This window comes from Lactuca virosa, chromosome 4, assembly GCF_052849685.1.
Source record: "Lactuca virosa cultivar CGN04683 chromosome 4, Lactuca_virosa_CGN04683_v6, whole genome shotgun sequence".
NCBI classification, from domain to species: Eukaryota; Viridiplantae; Streptophyta; class Magnoliopsida; order Asterales; family Asteraceae; genus Lactuca; species Lactuca virosa.
In genome coordinates this window covers 100,039,257-100,057,331 of record NC_136429.1, presented here as the reverse complement: position 1 = coordinate 100,057,331, position 18,075 = coordinate 100,039,257, and the positions used below count along the sequence as shown (strand labels likewise).

Below are 18,075 nucleotides of genomic sequence, written 5' to 3'. Positions count from 1 at the left end.
ATGGAGCCCGCGACTGATGGGAGGAGCTTGGTCACTCCTTCGGAGCAGAAGTTGTGGCAGCCATGTCTTAGGATCAGTTTGTGACAAGGTTTAGGGTATATTTTGCACATGTTGTTGAGGTGCAGCAATTGGAGAGGGAGTTTTGGGACCTTCGCCAGATGACAGAGACCGTGGCAGAGATCACCACCAAGTTTAGGGAGAGAACTTTGTTGGTCTCGCAGTACGCTGCAGATAAGGAGATGAAGAAGACGAGGTACCATGATATGCTTGTTGGATTAAGGTGTCTAAGTTCATAACTACATTGATATATACTTGTAATTAAAAACAAAGTCCTTTTTGGGTTTCCCTCATGACCAGAAACAACTAGAAATGATATTAGGAGAGATAAGGACAATTTATTAGATTATTATATTATTAATAAACTAATTTAAAACTATGGGCAAATAATTTGTTAATATATTATATGATTAATATATTAATTGAAAATAGATACTTGATTTGTTGATTTATTATTTGATTAATAAATTAATATGGGATCAAGTCTCATGAGAGACATAGGTAGAGATTTAGGAGCAGTTTAGGAGTAGAATAGATTTGTTGTTCAAAAAAAATTGTTAAATTATTGATTTGTTAATTTATTTGATTAATCAATTAATATTGAATCAATTAGAATTGATTAATTATTAATCAGAATTATTTTGGAATTAATTCAGTATTAATTAGAATTAATTAAAGGTACAATGAACGAATTATAATTGTGCAATAGTTGAACAAAAGAAGCAATTCTAGAACCCTCCTTGGTATGGACGGTTTTGGAGGTTTCCTAGGGTTTCTGGAAGCCTCCTGGTTGTATAAAAGGAAATTATTTGAATTATGATTAAATATGTTATTTAATTCATTCAAATCTTGTTTTGCTTACAAGTTACTTAAGCTTTAAATAGTACCCCTTGGCTTGCAAATTTCGTTCATGACATTACCTATACGCACATGAACAAAATTTCTCTCATATCTCATCTCTCATCCTCATTCTAAGGATTCTGGTTTTGGGTGTGAGCCATTAGAGGCATCATTCTTTTAGTGCTAGTTTTCCAAGACCAACAAACATAGGGGATTAAAATGATTTATTTGCTATAATAAATTTAAAGGTATGTAAACCCTAATTCAAGAATTTAGATTTTCATAGAGTTCCTTTAGGGTTTTTGAAATTCATAGTATGTTGTTATCAATTAGAGAAAACATAGATCCTTTATAGGTTGTATGTGTACTTAAGGGTTAAGATTTTCCGCTTTACATGTTTTTTGATAACCTATAAAAATCATCAATAGTATCAACGCCATTGTTTTCAATTTGACTAGTGCATGAGATGAATTGGTCTTGATTAGGGTTTATCGAAAATAAACCATTGCTATTGCAAATTTCGACCTTAGCTTAGGTTTCTCGAAACATAGCCTCCTTCCCTTTGCTTTCGAAAATTGCCTTAGGGTTTCCTTAGGGTTTATAGTTTCCTTAATTATTATTTTAATTGTCTTAAAAATTGAATAGATAAAACTTGGTAACCCTTAATCCTAATTTTGAAAATTAGAAGGTAGGGATGATGTTCCGAGTTGATATGCACTAGGGGCATTCAATTCTCTTCCCGAACCTTTCCTTCAAATCGTCCCATATATCTTTAGTGGTGATAGCATATTTTACACTATTCTTGATTTCCTTCTCCGTTGCGCTAACGAGCCAACCTCGAACCATTGCATTGCATCGTTTCCAATTCATGGTGTCTTTTGATCCTTCTTCCGATATGAGGATCCTACCCTCAACGAATCCGATTTTATTTGAAGCAAATAATTGTTGGTCATCTCGTTCACTCAGTCGCTATAGTTGCCGTCGTTTAGCAGTTACCGCCAACGAAGTTGAGCTCGGGGTGATCCGCCAATGTGTGTAAATATGGTGAAGATATGTCGATTGCTTTTTCTCCGGTTGGTGGCGGAGGATTGCTGCCAGATTTATTTTAATTTCGATTTCTTATTATGAGCCTTGCCTGATACCATAATAATTTTGAAACTTGATAATAATCTTATTGCCAACTGAAACAACCACTACATAAATACGAGAAAAACAAAAGTAAATAAGGAAACTATCTAGCTACGAAACTTAGGCTGCATGATGAAGTAAATAAGGAAAGTAAATATGGAATATAATACTATACGTATACGAATTCTAACAGTATATAGATAAGTCATGGTGTCAGGTTAAAGCAAACAATTGATTTATTTAGAATTTTGGGAGAAATGGAGAAAAGGGGAGTCGACGACGTACCGGCCATCGGCATTGACCTCGGAACAACCTACTCATGTGTCGCCGTTTGGAAGCATGATCGCATCGAAATCATTCCCAATAATCAAGGCAATAGAACGACACCGTCTTGTGTTGCTTTCGTTGATGAAGCACGTTTCATTGGCGATGGCGCCAAGAACCAAGCGGCTATGAACCCTGCTAACACCATATTTGGTGAGTTTTTTTTTTTTTTTTTTTGGAAACTCTATATTTAAGAAACAGTCCGCTAGATCAGAATCATCAACAGTGGACTCTAATACATTTAAGTCCACCAAAGTCTTGATCCTTGTTATAAACTAATCTTTTGAGTTTTGAAGCAATGTTACGTACCCCAATTGTTCCATTATAAAGTTCATCAAGGGTTTTTTAAACACTACACTGCTTTTTTGTTTGAGAATGGTGGAAAGTCTTAATTACATTAATTTAGTGCATGTGAGCACAATTATAGTATATTTTCATTCTGTCGTGGACTGGCATCTCTTTCTTTGCATATTCTTTTACATATTACTTTGGTTTTTAAATATCAACCAAGAAATCTACTCCTAGATCGCCGGTTTAGGGTCTTAAAATCTGATATAGTTGATTTCCATAATTTCACTTTGCTAATGGCTGTATTAATTAACTGCGTATGTTCAGATGCCAAGAGGTTGATTGGACGGAGGTTCAGTGATTCCAAAGTGCAGGATGACATGAAATTGTGGCCTTTTAAGGTCGTAGAAGGTCCAGCCGACACACCAAAGATAGTTATCTCCTACAAAGGAAAAACGAAGGAATTTTTGGCTGAAGAAATTTCATCCATGATTCTTGGGAAGATGAAAGAAACTGCTGAGTCATACCTTGGAAAAGTTGTAAGAGATGCTGTGATAACGGTTCCGGCTTACTTTAATGATTCACAACGTCAAGCAACAAAGGATGCTGGAGCCATTGCTGGACTCAACATCATTAGCATGATCAATGAGCCTACAGCAGCTGCAATTGCTTATGGTCTAGAGCTCTTCAAAACTAAAGAGAGAAAGAAGAATGTTCTTGTGTTTGATCTTGGTGGTGGGACTTTTGATGTCTCTATATTGACCATACTGGAAGGGGGTACGTTTGAGGTGAAAGCCGTTGCTGGTGACACACATTTGGGAGGCGAGGATTTTGATAACCGCATGGTGGATCACTGTGTTCGGGAATTCAAAAGGAAATGGGAAAAAGACTTGACAGGGAACAAAAAAGCATTAGGGAGACTTAGATGTGCTTGTGAGAAAGCAAAAAGGATTCTCTCATGTGATACACAGACTTCAATCGAGCTAGATTGCTTACATGAGGGGATTGATTTCTCTATGAAATTCAGTCGAGCTAAATTTGAAGAGCTCAACATGGATTATTTTGATCAGTGCATGAAGACTCTAGAGACATGTTTAAGTGATGCAAAGATGGAGATTTCATGGGTAAGCGATGTGATTCTTGTTGGTGGTTCAACTAGAATACCAAAGATCCAATCTATGTTGCAGAAACTTTTCTACTGGAAGGAGTTATACAAGAGCCTAAACCCCGATGAGGCTGTTGCATATGGCGCAGCAGTTTTGGGTGCAAAGTTAAGTAGTAACAGTGATAAAAGGTGTAGAGATTTAGTGTTATTAGATGTCACTCCTTTGTCCCTTGGTGTAGAAACACAAGGGGAAAGATTTGATGTGGTGATCCCACGGAACACTCAGATACCTATGAAGAAATCAAAAATTTATGTTACATGCGCTGACAACCAAACTTTCGAGGATATGAAAGTGTATCAAGGTGAAAGAGCTAGATCTAAAGATAACCATTTATTGGGGATGTTGAAAGTTTCCGGAATACCACCGGCTCCAAAAGGAGTTGCAAAACTCCATGTGTGCCTTGAAATAGATGCAAATGGTATCATCACAGTCACAGTGGAGATATTATCAACCGGTAAGATGAGTAAACTCAGGATTACCAACGAAAATGGAAGACTCTCCAAGGAAGAGATTGAGAAGATGATTAAAGATGCTGAGAAGTACAAACACAAGGATGAAGAATACAATAAGAAAGTTAGTGCATTCAATGCTTTAGAGGATTGCATATACAACATGAAGACGAAGATCAAAAATATGGCGTATGGTGTGAGGTTGAATGAAATGGAGCACGTGATTGCTGACACGACCAAGTGGATCGAGAACCACCAAGATGCATCTGTTGATAAGGTTCAGGCAATGAAGGAATATCTAGAGTCTATATGCATGTGAGAATTTTAGTTGTCAAATCATGGTCCTTAATTCAACTAGGGTAACTTATAAGGTGGTCTTTCTTTCATTGGTTTATGTTAAACATGTTGTGCAACTCATGAATTTTGGAATGGTATTTCGATCTGCTGCTCATGCAAGTGTTAGTTTTAAGTGTTAGTTTTCTGTTACAATTAGTTACAAGGGTAGTTTAGTCTTTTATTACTCAAGTTTGTTAGAAGTTAGTTTTGATCAATTTCTTCTTTCTACTGATGTGTGTGTGTGTATATATATATATATATATATATATATATATATATATATATATATATATATATACTAGTTGTTACCCGCGCAAAGCGGCGGCGACGAATAATTTCTGAACAGTGATTAATTAATTTCGATGAATAGTTTGCTTATATAGAGAGGGGTGAAGAATAGTTTCTTATTATAGTTTACCTTTAGACCATTGTAATTTGAAGTGCATAAATAGTTGATTGTCTATCACAGTTAATACATTTGAAATCGAGAGTACATAGTGATAAAATGCGACGAATAATTATTTTTTTCTCGTGAAAATTTCCCTTTGGCCATCATTTTGTTTTTGAAATACTCTAAAGATCATATAATTAACTCAATTATTTTTTTATCGTGAAATTTTCCCTTTGGCCATCATTTTGTTTTTGAAATACTCTAACGATTATAAAATTAACTCAAAAATATAAGTTACAATTAATATATATTTTTAATGTATGTTATTCTTTTTGTTTTAGATTCGAAAATTTAAAATATAAAAAATGCAACCCCTCTGTTTTTAGTTTCAACAGAAAACAATAATATAGCTATATTTTTAACTCACAACATAAAAACTTATATTAATTTTAAAATAAAGTTATTAATTTATATTCGACATTATTATTTTATTAGTATTTTTTATCTATTGTCGTAACAAACTGTTGTTATTTGTATAATTTGTTTGATGTGCTTGATTATATTACTATTTAAAAAAGGATAGATTTTTTAGTTAAGCTTTTGAAGATATTGCAATTAACATTAATGTCATTATCTATAACTTCAAAGATTTTTTTATTATAAATATATGGCTTATATTTTATATGTAAAAACTATTTTTTTATTTGAATCTATTTTATTTAAAATGTAAAACGGAATACAAAAGAAAATAATTGTTTAGTTAATGAATAATTGAATCGATTTACTTTTAAGAGGTTAATGTAATAAATTGATTTATTTATTTCCATTAGTTAATTATATTAATTAACAAGAATGTTAAGACATGGAATGCTTATCACCATATAAGGCATTTTACTACAACTTAAAGCAATTAAACAATATCATATACCACATTACTCTTAGGCTTAACCCTTTTGATCTACGACAACTGAAAAACCAAAAAACATTGAAAAAACTTTGAAAAATCATGGAACATCAATGTTTATTGCATTAATTGACTTAATTTATTTAATGTGCTTAATATGTTACTCAAAAGGTTAAAGTTCGGAATGGGGATGAATGTACATTGTTATTTCCTTCAAAAATATAAACAAATATAGCTTCCATCATATCCTATTCCATAGCCTCTTGGATCAGCAAACACATTTTCCAGTAGCTAGCACCTAGATGAATCAGAGATTTTATTTCCACCATATATGGTATATTTTATTCTCTATTGCCTTCAACATTGGTTCACCTGCTAGTTTGGAAAGAGATCATGTCATAAAATATAAGTTTATTAACTTGCTTGCTTGTATTGCTTTACCTCTTACTTTGACCATTATACCCTCCATATATATCATAATAATAGCACCAATAAACACAGATTTCTTAAAAATTAAAAAAAAAACGCAAACTTGTAAGTAACAGTAAGTTATATTTTTGGGATTTCTGGCATATTATAGATGCTAACATGCAAGTTACTACATTGCTTATATTGCAGGGTGTATTATTAAAAAGAATTAAAGAGCAAGGCACCTTTGTATCAAAGTCGTGTTATAGTGCATCCGTTAAAAGCGATTAAAAGAAGAAATTAAAAACAACACATCATCTAAAAATGTACTTATATTCATATTTGGGTCTAGTATATTGGTTTTTCGAATCCACGCAAACAACCATTTTATTTTTTTCTAACTAAACTATATGCTTTAACTTTATTTTCTCATTAAATCGTTGTATTTTAATTATGTACTTAGAAAAACATTACACTTTAAATTAATTATTTCCGGTTAATGTAATTTAGAAAAACATACATCATCAAGCCCTTCACTAAACCCGGAACAGACTTGATTTTGGAAGTGCAATGCCTTAACTCAAAAAAACTGAAGTTCAATTCCTCAATATAAGGAAACAGATTGAAACAAGATACCCCTATCCATGTCAAGAACATTGACGAAATGAAAAGATTTATGAGAAAACCTGACCAAAATCTAAATGTGATCCCATAATAGCAGAGAGGAAAACTTCTCTTATAGAAATATCATGAGGTCAAAAAACACCATAGATATCGGGGTCAGAAATGCTACCTGAGGTTAGAGCTTTGAAATTTGAAATGGAGGTCAAATGATAAGAGAACATGGGCATATGCTAGAGGACTTTGTTGTTAAGGAGAGATTGTGGTGGTGAACGATGATGGTTAGAAGAAGTGATATGTGGTGTAGAAATAGAAGGCAAAATATTTGGCGTGGTGATCCCACGGAACACTCTGATACCTACAAAGAAATCCAAAATTGTTTCTCCAGGGTATGATAACCAAATTTTCGCAGATATCATTGTGTATGAAGGTGAAAGAGCAAGATCTAAAGATAACCATTTGTTGGGGGAGTTTAAAGTTTCTGGAATACTACCGGCTCCAAAAGGAGTTGCAAAACTCGATGTGTGCCTTGAAATAGATGCAAATGGTATCCTCACAGTCACAATGCAGATATTATCAACAGGTAAGATGAGTAAACTCAGGATTACCAACGAAAATGGAAGACTCACCAAGGAAGAGATTGAGAAAATGATAAAAGATGCTGAGAATTACAAACGCGAGGATGAAGAATACAAGAAGAAAGTAAATGCATTCAATGCTTTAGAGGATTGCATATACAACATGAAGAAGAAGATCAAAAATATGGCGTATGGTGTGAGGCTGAATGAACTGGAGCACGTGATTGCAGACACGACCAAGTGGATGGAGAACCACCAAGATACATCAGTTGATAAGGTTCAGGCAATGAAGGAATATCTAGAGTCTATATGCATGCGAGAATTTTTGTTCTCAGAGTTGTTAATTAAACTTTGGTATCTTATGAAGTGGTCATTCATTTATTAATTAGTTTATGTTAAAAAGTGAAACTCGTGAATTTTGTGATGTTATTCCGATCTGCTGCTCATGCAAGGCATGTGTTTTTGATACGTTATGGGTTTGGAGAAATTTGCAGACCATTATTATATATATATTAAATTTGTGGAGAAAAGGAACAGTTAAATTGACATAGTTTGTCCAGATTTCGTCCCTTGATTTACATATCCGGTCCCTCTATAATTGGTTGTGTCACTTCTTTAATTTATTGATGTCATTTTGTTTGTGTTCCATTCCATTACTTTAAAGTTCCTAAGATGTTGGCATAAATGGTCCCTGAACTATAAACATACGTTTGTCATAGTTTTTAGGTGATTTACAGTTTCGTCCCTCGCTCCCCTAACATCCGACCGCTTTTTACTTCCCGATTCTTCACCTCTCAGACGTTTCTAGAGGTTTAGTGTTGATGATCCATCGCTTCAACATTACTCATCTTCAGTCCTTCTCTGCCCTCTATGTTCTTCCACCGCCATTGCATCTAGATAGAGCTTTCCCACCGCTTCTGTTTTCTTTTACATCCCAAAAACGTCGGATTCGTCTTCTCCATGGTCGGTCGCAGCGCAGCCTCATCTTTCGAATGGAACTGCACAGGATCTTCCACCATCTGCCATCTGCTTTTGATATCTTCTTTGAATTCATCGTTACAAAACATATCGGTCCACCACCGTCGCACCTTACCGTCATCGGTACCCTAATTTCATTATTCCAGGTCGGATTTGGAGCAGCGAAGGGGTACGTTTCTTTGTAGACCCACCCAAATAGAAGAGGTATGAACGAAGGTTAGTGATTGAATCCATTCCCTTTTTTTATTATTTAGGTATGTCAAATTCTTTCTTCTTCACTTTTCCACCATCCCATCTGATCCATCTTTCTCCGGTGAAATCACAAGATTCTTATGAACAGTACCTCACCGTGGTCCGTCCGATCGAACAACCGTCAAACGTTTCTTCGGGTCCGTCCGATCGTTTCCGGTGAAGTCGGGAACTCGATGATGATATACACCGCTATCACCGCTGCTCTGGCCAACATCTCTCTTCATCTCTCGATTGATTTGCATAAAGAAATCGACGAATCTCAGTTGTTTATTTTTATTTAGTGGTCTGATAAAACTGCCAATTCGCAAGACCCTTTGGCCACAAGCAAACCGGAAAAGGTAGGTATATATTATATAATTTATGTTAAATATTATGTGATTGTAATTCTTTGAACGATCTTTGCTTTATACAATTTTCATGGGTTTTATATGAAACAACGTCATGCTGACCATAGACCATTTGTCAACACCTGTTAATCTGTTATATGATACTGATGGCTTACAATGAAATTGGGTTCAAGAAAGTTTTTTGTCTTTAACTTGCAGGAAATGAGAACCAGAAAATGTAAAGTTTATTTCCAGATTCTCCATCTCGCCTTCTCTGCTCAAAGGTTTTTGTCATTTTCCCATTTATGTTATTGTAAAGTGTTTTAGAAATTACAACTCATTATACACAACATCAACAATATTTGATAGTTGCTTTAGTTAGGCAAGTGAACTTTCTGCTTCTTGGTTGTTTTCAGTTGCAAATTCTTAGTATTTTTATCATCTCTCATGGTTGTCTTTCTTCTTTTACTTTGATTGTAATTCTGAATACAAGTAAAAGGGCAATTTGGTACTTAATACCTTTCTTAGACTAAATGATATACTTTTTGTAGCAACTGATGTGACTGGAACTGCCCTTGAGGTACATGACAAATATCTTGGAAAGTGAATTGCATTTGATCAAGATCTACTTACTAAGTTTGTCTTACAATCAAAGATACTAAAGTGATTATTGTGAGGTTATAGTAAAGTTATGTTCGTGTTTTGGTAAAAGTAATAATGATTATACTCTATGCTATTTTTAGGGTCATGATAATCAGATTTATAAAAGGAGATGAAAAGTTAATGTAAGAAAACTAATGATTGAGATAAATGTAATACATATAACTATTTATAGGTTCAATAGACTAATTATTTGATTTGCTTTCTTCAACTTGAAAGAATCACTTTCAAAATGCACATCCCCAAACATGTTTGCTGCAAAATCACAACTAAAGCATTGTTGACAAATCATAATCTCATAGATTTTAGTTTGATTTCAGATTTTGAAGCTTGAAATAGTATAAGAAAAGACGATGAGAGAGGAAAGAGTCGGCAACCACCCAGTTGGAAGTTTATTTACATTGCTAAGGAGGTGACTCCTACAGGTATTGTTGATTTTTTTTATGTTGCGAGAAATAGCAATATGCTTAATCTTTATGCTTTACTTTTTACCCATAACAACTTACTTACAATTTTCAGTCGGTAATAATTTAAGAAAAATGAATTGTCTTAAAAACATCATGCATAAAATAAATAATAAATCGATAAGTTAAATCAAATTGCTCTTATGATTAAGATTTAAAAACACTAAACTTAAAAATTTCCTACAATGACGACCTTGGATTTCTTTTGTTAACTAATAATTCTTTTCACTTTTGTGGGAGATGTTTCAATGCTTACAAGGACTATAGAGGATTTAGGAGGCCATATGAACCTCATTATTTTTGTTCCCAGTATAGATGCAGGTTAGCTTCTCATATTTCACTTTAACAAATAGCAACCTACTTTCACACATTTGTTTTTTTTGTTTCATTTCCTCCTATTACAACAATGTATCAATTATAACATTTGCTCAATTTTTTGGTAATTACCTTTTTTTTCAATTTGTTTCCTTCTATTTGGTTATTTTTTTATGCTTATATTTGTTTTATAATGTGACCGTCATAAAATTGATATTGCATCCTGTTTCAGGTGTTTTGTTTATTTGAAGGTGAAACAAACGTCAATAGACAACGACTGATAAAGACAAACTTGGTTACTGGAACCAAATGGAACAACTCGCACGCCACTGGGATCAAAGATGAAATTTTAGTTTGAGAACATGATAATAGGACAATCTATACTTTTCAATTTTATTCCACACATTGGCAACCATGTATGTTGTAAACTGTAGGAAACTTGCTTTTAAAAAATATCCAACCCGTGCAACGCACGGAAATCTTTTCTAGTTTTTAATTATAAGTTGGTTGTTGTTTAATTTATTATATTTTTACATAACACGCTTGGTTAGGACTTTAAAGGGTCGTGTTTGAGTAAGGTGCATAAATCATAAATGGAATATATATATATATATATATATATATATATATATATATATATATATATATATATATATATATATATATATATATATGCTTGAGAGTTGAGACTATGCCTAGAATGCTTTATAAGGCCACCATTTATAAATTATAATGAAGTAGGTTATAACCCGTATATACGATTGATAAATTTAAATAATATAAAAACGTAAAAAAAACATAATCATTAATAATAGTTTTATAAACAATTGTTTATATAAAACAATAGATGTTTTTTAACATGCTTTATGATTTTCAAAATTGAGTGATATTATTGACGTTGAAACAACAATAACCAATATTGAATGCATTTTAAAGTGTTCAAATAAATTATTTATTCATTTTAAATTTTATTGTTTTAATTATTCACATTATTAGTAGTTCGTTTATTTTGTACTTTCATAGTTTTAGTAACTTACTTTCATTGCTTTAAAATTGAAAAAAAAAAAAACATAGTATATAGATATGTTTTGTCCAAAATATGAAAAGGTTGTCAATTATATGCAAAACACTATAAAATCCATAAATTGTCCCTTATTTCATAAATGACCATATGGTTCTTGTATATTACAGAAAGTGAATTGAAAGTGCATAAATACTCGATTATTTCATAAATGAACATAAATGGTTCTTTTTAAAAAAATTAAACAGAATTTTTTCATGTTTTAAAAATTAGAAATTAAATGATAACAATCCATCGGAAAGAAACTTTTTGGGTTTAGGTTTTATAATAACTCGGAGCGTTTGGAAGCGTATGAGAGCTTCTAGTTTTTATCGTTTGACAAAATGCTTCGTTTTGAACAAAAATCTCGTTTGGCACTACAACGTTTGGTTTAAACAAAAGCTCTAAATCCAAAAGCTACCTCATGTAGCGTTTAACAAAACGTTATATCATCATTTCAACATTTACGACGTGTTTGGCAAAAGTAGCTGTTAGCTGGAAACGAGTAACGGTTAGTTGGTAGCGGGTAGCTGGTAGCTGGTAGAGGGAAGTTGTAGGTTTTATTTGTTATATGAGTGTTTGGCAAAAGTAGCTAGACGCTTTTGAAATATATAAAATTACATAAAAGGACAACTGATTAAAAATAAATAAATATATAAATATATTTTTAAGGGTAATTTTAGAAATTGATTTCAAAAGCTCAGTAGCGTTTTTTTAAATGCTACATGAAGTAGCTTTTAGATTTGAAGCGTTTTGTTTAAACTAAAAACTAAACGCCCGTACTGCCAAACGAAATTTTTTGTTTAAACTAGAGCGTTTTGTCAAAAGCTAAAAGCTAGAAGCTCCCAAACGCTTCCAAAAGCTCCGTGTCAAACACGCCCTTAAGCACATTATATCACTAGCATGTATGGTCCTAAACATCATAGACAAATATTTCCAAGAAATCATGACATGCATACACATATAATTTATACAAACATTCTTTAATTTTATCATGGACCTAATGCATCTCTCATATCAAAAATAACAATCTAACATATATGCATCCTTAATTCTCATACACACTAAGGAGTTTAGCAGTACCAATAGCAAATCTTATATAATAGGGGTACATGCAACCTATACAATCTAGGTTAATTCCAATTCGTCTAAGATATGAAATTCTCTAACAAAGTACTTAAATTCCACAAAGATTAACTCACATTTGTCAAAAAGCACCCTTTCCACACTTCAAATCATGTAAGTACTTGAGGTATCATGATCTCCCCTAATACAACACAAAAAATTATATTATTAGATGCTTTCAAGGTTAAAAGTGCTTATTCTATATCCCAAACATGCTCGCCTCCATAACTACATTGCTCTGTGCTCCATATTGCCTGCAAATTAAATCAAAAGATAGTGAAGTACCAAGCATTCTGAATAAGACATGTAAGTGCCCAAATAGTTAACTAAATGCAAGAATTAGGAAGTAAAATGAAATGAAAATACAGGAATAGACGTGCATAATAGGTGCACATAATGTTGGGTTTTGAGCATTCTAACACTCCTATGGTGTACATGCAACCCTAGAAACCTTGGATCTATGTTTTCTCTATTATACATGCAAATATTGATTTTTCCAAGGTTTCATCCTATCTAGCATATCATGAGGTATATGGAATATAAAAACTAGTAGAATGACATACCTTTTCTTGTAGCTTGGATTTCTTAAGACTTTGTGAGCCTAGCACCCCAAATGTGATGCCTCAAATGCTTCACACAACACCACAACTCTTGGAATAACTTGAGATAAGAACACTTGTGCGCAAATTCGGCTAGCCCTCACCCGTATGTCTTAGTGGCCAATTTTGCTTGCCAAGGGTTGCATGCCACGTGTAGGGTTACACCATGTAAACCCTAATGTGCATGGCTTTTCATTTCCTCCATGATCCATGGGTTTTAACCTCCATGGAGCACCCTATGGGTTTTAGCCGAATCTAATGAATCATGGATCATAAGCCCACTATATAAGAATGAATGATTTACACAATCAATCCCCATATATTTAATTAGTCTCTTTTGATCACAAAATTAATTCCAAATTAATTCTTGATCAATACTAATTAAATAATATGATTTCATATTAATATATTAGAACTTATAATATATTAACAAATCATAAGTGTCCTTTTTCTCATTATGTCTATCCAATTGTTGTGATGCCATGCAACCCAAATGGACCATGCCAAGTCGGGTCAAGTACATACCAAATATAGTTATGGACTTAGACACCTTATCCAACACATAATGCACCTAACACTTGGGTTAGTAGGTTATTATCGGAGGTCCATTCGGTATTTCTTCAAGATTTTTGTGCCTTTAACCCGATTAACAAAGAAGAATGTTACTTTTTGGTGGGGGCCTGAGCAGGGGCGGAATTTGAGACTTTGAGACAGATATTGTGTGAGGCTCTGATATTGACCCTTCCCGAGGGCGTGGATTATTTTATAGTTTATTGTGATATGTCGATTATAGGTTTGGGTACAATGCTTATGCAGAGAGGTCATGTGATTGCTTACGCTCCAAATGCAGTCGAAGCCTCACGAGGCGAATTATCCTACTTATGATCTAGAGCTAGGGGTTGTGGTTTTCACCCTCAAGATTTGGCAGCATTATTTGTATGGGGTCCGTTGTACCATGTATATAGATCACAAGAGTTTAATATATTTGATGGATCAGCCGAATCTAAATATGAGGTAGCACAGATGGCTGGATGTCGTGAAGGATTATGACTACGAGATTTTGTCTTCCTTGGAAGGCCAATGTAGTATTTGATGCCTTGAGCCACAAGGCGATGAGTAATCCTATCAGAGACCTATGCTTGAGGATGATTATTACTTCACCGTTTTTGTATTTGATAAAGGAGGCATATATTGAGGGGTTGAAGGAAGAGAATTGAAAGAAGTAGAATATTAGGGGTCAGATTCCTTTATTTGTCAAGGATATTCGTGGTTTGTTGACTTAATACGACCGAGTATGGGTTCCTATTTTTAGTTGAGTGAGGCAGACACGATTGAAGGAGGCACACAAGTCAAAGTTTTTGAGTCATCCTGGCGCTACAAAGATTTTTAGGGATCTGAGACTTAACTATTGGTAGCCCTGCATGAAGAGATAAATAGCTTGGTACGTGGAGAGATGTTTGACTTGCCAGAAATTCAAGGTCGGACATCAAATACCCTATGCCAAGATACATCCTTTACCCATTCCCATATGGAAATGGGAGGAGATCACCACGGATTTCATCACGAGGTTTCCCAGGACAACACGTATGGTTGATTCTATCTGGGTCATTGTCGATAGGTTAACCAAGAGTTCCCACTTTATCCCAATTCGGGAGAGTTCATCCGCTGAGAAGTTAGTCAATATCTACATCAAGTAGGTGGTTACATGGCAAGGAGTACCAGTTTCAATTGTTTCCAATCTTTACATCTGTTTTACTTCCAGGTTATCGAAGAAGTTTCACGAGGAGTTGGTACTCAGTTGCTCTTTAGTACCACTTACCACCCGTAGACTGATGGTTAAAGTGAGTGGACCATTCAGACACTTGAGGATATGTTGTGTGCATGTGTGTTAGATTTTGGTGGGAGCTAGGATACTTAACTTTTGTTAGCTGAGTTCTCCTACAACAACAACTTTCACACCAGCATTGATATGCCTCGAGCTACTATGTTAGAGGAAATGTCATACCTCGGTTTTCTAGGGTGAGGTCGGTTAGTAGGTGATGGGGAGCACTGAGGTAGTGGTCAAGACCATAAAGTTGATACAACAGGTGCGCGGTAGGTTGCAGACCACACAGAGCAGACATAAGAGTTATGTTGATCGACGTCGTTTCTACCTTAAGTTTCAGGTTGAGGATCTCGTGCTTCTGAAGGTGTCACCTTAGAAATGTGTCATCTGGTTTGGAAGGGGGCAAGTTGGGACCTATATACATCGGAACTTTTAGGGTTGTCATCCGAGTGAGAAAGGTTGCTTATCGTTTGGATCTACCCGCCGAGCTTAGCCCGATCTACAACATGTTTCATGCCTCTCAGTAGTAGAAGTGTTTGGTTAGTGATTCCAAAGTGGTTTCCTTGGATGACATTTAGGTTCATGAGCGTCTGAATTATGTGGAGAGAACTATTAAGATTCTTAACAAGAAGACGAAGACCTTACGCAACAAGGTAGTGGGTCAGGTAAAGGTGCAATGGTAGCATCGGAGGGGTTTCGAGTGAACTTGGGAACCCGAAGAAAAGATGAGGGAGCATTATCTTGAGTTATTTACAACATCTAATATCGAGGATGAAATCTGAATTAAGATAGGGAGAGTTGTAACATTTGTTTCCTGGTATGGTTCTTCCGAATTTAATCTCATTAAATATAAGTTTTGGGATTTTGGTTTGGCCATGACGTAGTGATGGAATAACCACGACGTGGCAACCCGGTTAAAAAACCATGGATCCGTGAACCTCCACGACATGGAAAGTCCTTAGCCACGACGTGGTGGCGGTAGGGGTTCAAAACCCTAGATTCGGGGATTATATCCCTATTTAAAGGTACTACTCCTAGATTTGCCTCATTTGGAAGCCTCCATCCTCTAAAATCGATCCCCACCCAAAACCTAACCTATTTGTGAATTTGAAGCCATCTTTATGAAGCTTGAAGAAAGAAGGAGTCCATCTTGTGGTTTGTAAGCTTGTTTCAACCTTAGATCCAACATCTTCATCTCATTTCAGACGTTGTGGAGGTATAAAGTCTCAACATTGTCATTACAACTAAAGATATTGTCTTAGGTCATTTTTTGAGCTTTTTGGTCCTAAATTTCTTAGAGTTTGAGTGAATTCCTAAGCCTTTGAGTGAATTATTTATCTTCTAGACCATGTTTTTGGTTGGAAAGTTGTGTTACATGACATAGTTTAGTGTCCATGCAATTGGAGCAACCATTAGGAGCTTAGTGTAACGCCCGCAGATTCGAGCTAGTCAATTTAGAGACAATAAGCGTGAAAATATGACTTTTTGATGGAAGATTATTTAGAATGAATAATCTTAACCAAGTTATAGTATTTGTTACAAGGTTCTGAACATATAAAGAACGTCGAAATCCGAGTTATAACGAAGAAGTTATGGTCTGTCGAAATTTCGCGACAGAACCGGCACGACACTGCGTGACGTAAATAGTGAATTTACGATAGAAGACTTTTTAGAATTAGCGATCTAAACAAAAGTCGTAGTATACATTAAACCGAGAGTGTGCATAAAAAGAATGCCCAAATCTGACTTCGTATGAGGAAGTTATGATTTTTCTAAGATTTGGCATAGCAGTGTACAGCCCGAAATTCGAATTTTAGATCGATCGATTTTTGGCCAACGCAAACTAAATGAGAATTGAAGATCTCATTAATAGGAACTCAACGATAAAAAGACAGACAAAAACGGAGTCCGTATGTAGAAGTTATGAATTTTACGTAATCATTTAACAGTATAATCTTCTCATACTATTAAACTTAAAATCGGTCGAGAATTAGCCGACATAGTCAAAATGAAAGTTGTAGATCTTGTTTTTACCTATGCGTGGATATAAATAACGTCAAAAACGGAGTTTGTATGCGAAAGTTATGAATTTTTAAAGATTGGCTGTTTTACCTGCGTCCTGCGCCACGTGTCAGCACCAGACTTCACCTTGGAGCCTACGCAAGGCTCACGACGTGAGCACCCTTTTTCACGACGTGAATCGGCCCAGACAGCCTATAAATAGAGGCGTAAATCACCCCCAAAACTCACACCTTTCATACTCTTTCTCTCCCATTACCCCCCAAACCTCTCTTCCCTTCCCTAGCAACTTCTAAGTGCTAGAGGCGAGTCCCGGAGTGCCAGAAGGCTCCTAGAAACCTTTCATACTCTTTCTCTCCCATTACCCCCCAAACCTCTCTTCCCTTCCCTAGAAACTTCTAAGTGCTAGAGGCGAGTCCCGGAGTGCCAGAAGGCTCCGAGAAGAAGAGCTTTCGGCTCGGAAGTTCTGCCCCTGCAGAGCCCGACTCCTAGCCAAACCCCCGGTAAGTGAGATATACTTACCCTACCTTAAGTATAGCTTATGTTTAAATATATTAATGTTATTAGGACCTTATAATAAATATTTGGGCTATTATTTTGAGTTATATAAGTGTCATTATAATATCTTTTTAACCACTCGCGGTACGGGGAATCCGGTTTGAAGGGCCGCTTGGCTTGTTGGATTTCAGAACGGCTTAAATGCTAAAATGGTTCTACCCTCCGGTGTTTCATGTATGGCCCCTGTCTGTACATAGTGGGTGAAAAGTATTGTTTTAACGCTTATATAATTGTAATAATACTAAGACTACTAATTAGTCTCGATGAACATTAGACTAAACTCTAGTGGTAATGATACTAGGTTTTGTCAACAGAAATTGTTTTAAGTAAACGAAGCATTGTCCGAGTACAGAGTCACCATCTTATCAGGTGAGTGCATAGTTACTTTCATCTTACACATAGAT

At 35.0% G+C, this 18,075-nt stretch overlaps 1 protein-coding gene across 1 annotated transcript; it reads left to right on the top strand.

The window, feature by feature from the left end:
* Positions 1-2,282: 2,282 nt before the first annotated feature.
* Positions 2,283-4,658, top strand: LOC145104825 (heat shock 70 kDa protein 1-like). Its single transcript, XM_079041997.1, has 2 exons — positions 2,283-2,502; positions 2,965-4,658. Exons 1-2 carry the CDS (start codon positions 2,283-2,285, stop codon positions 4,569-4,571), a joined length of 1,827 nt encoding a protein of 608 aa, XP_078898123.1. The 3' UTR covers positions 4,572-4,658.
* Positions 4,659-18,075: the final 13,417 nt, after the last annotated feature.

What these genes read in the sequence shown, in the direction of transcription:
- LOC145104825 (XM_079041997.1), top strand. Translation starts at nt 2,283, where the DNA reads ATGGAGAAAAGGGGAGTCGACGACGTACCGGCCATCGGCATTGACCTC. An exon ending in CCCTGCTAACACCATATTTG is followed by an intron (nt 2,503 to 2,964) that starts GTGAGTTTTTTT and finishes GCGTATGTTCAG; the next exon opens with ATGCCAAGAGGTTGATTGGA.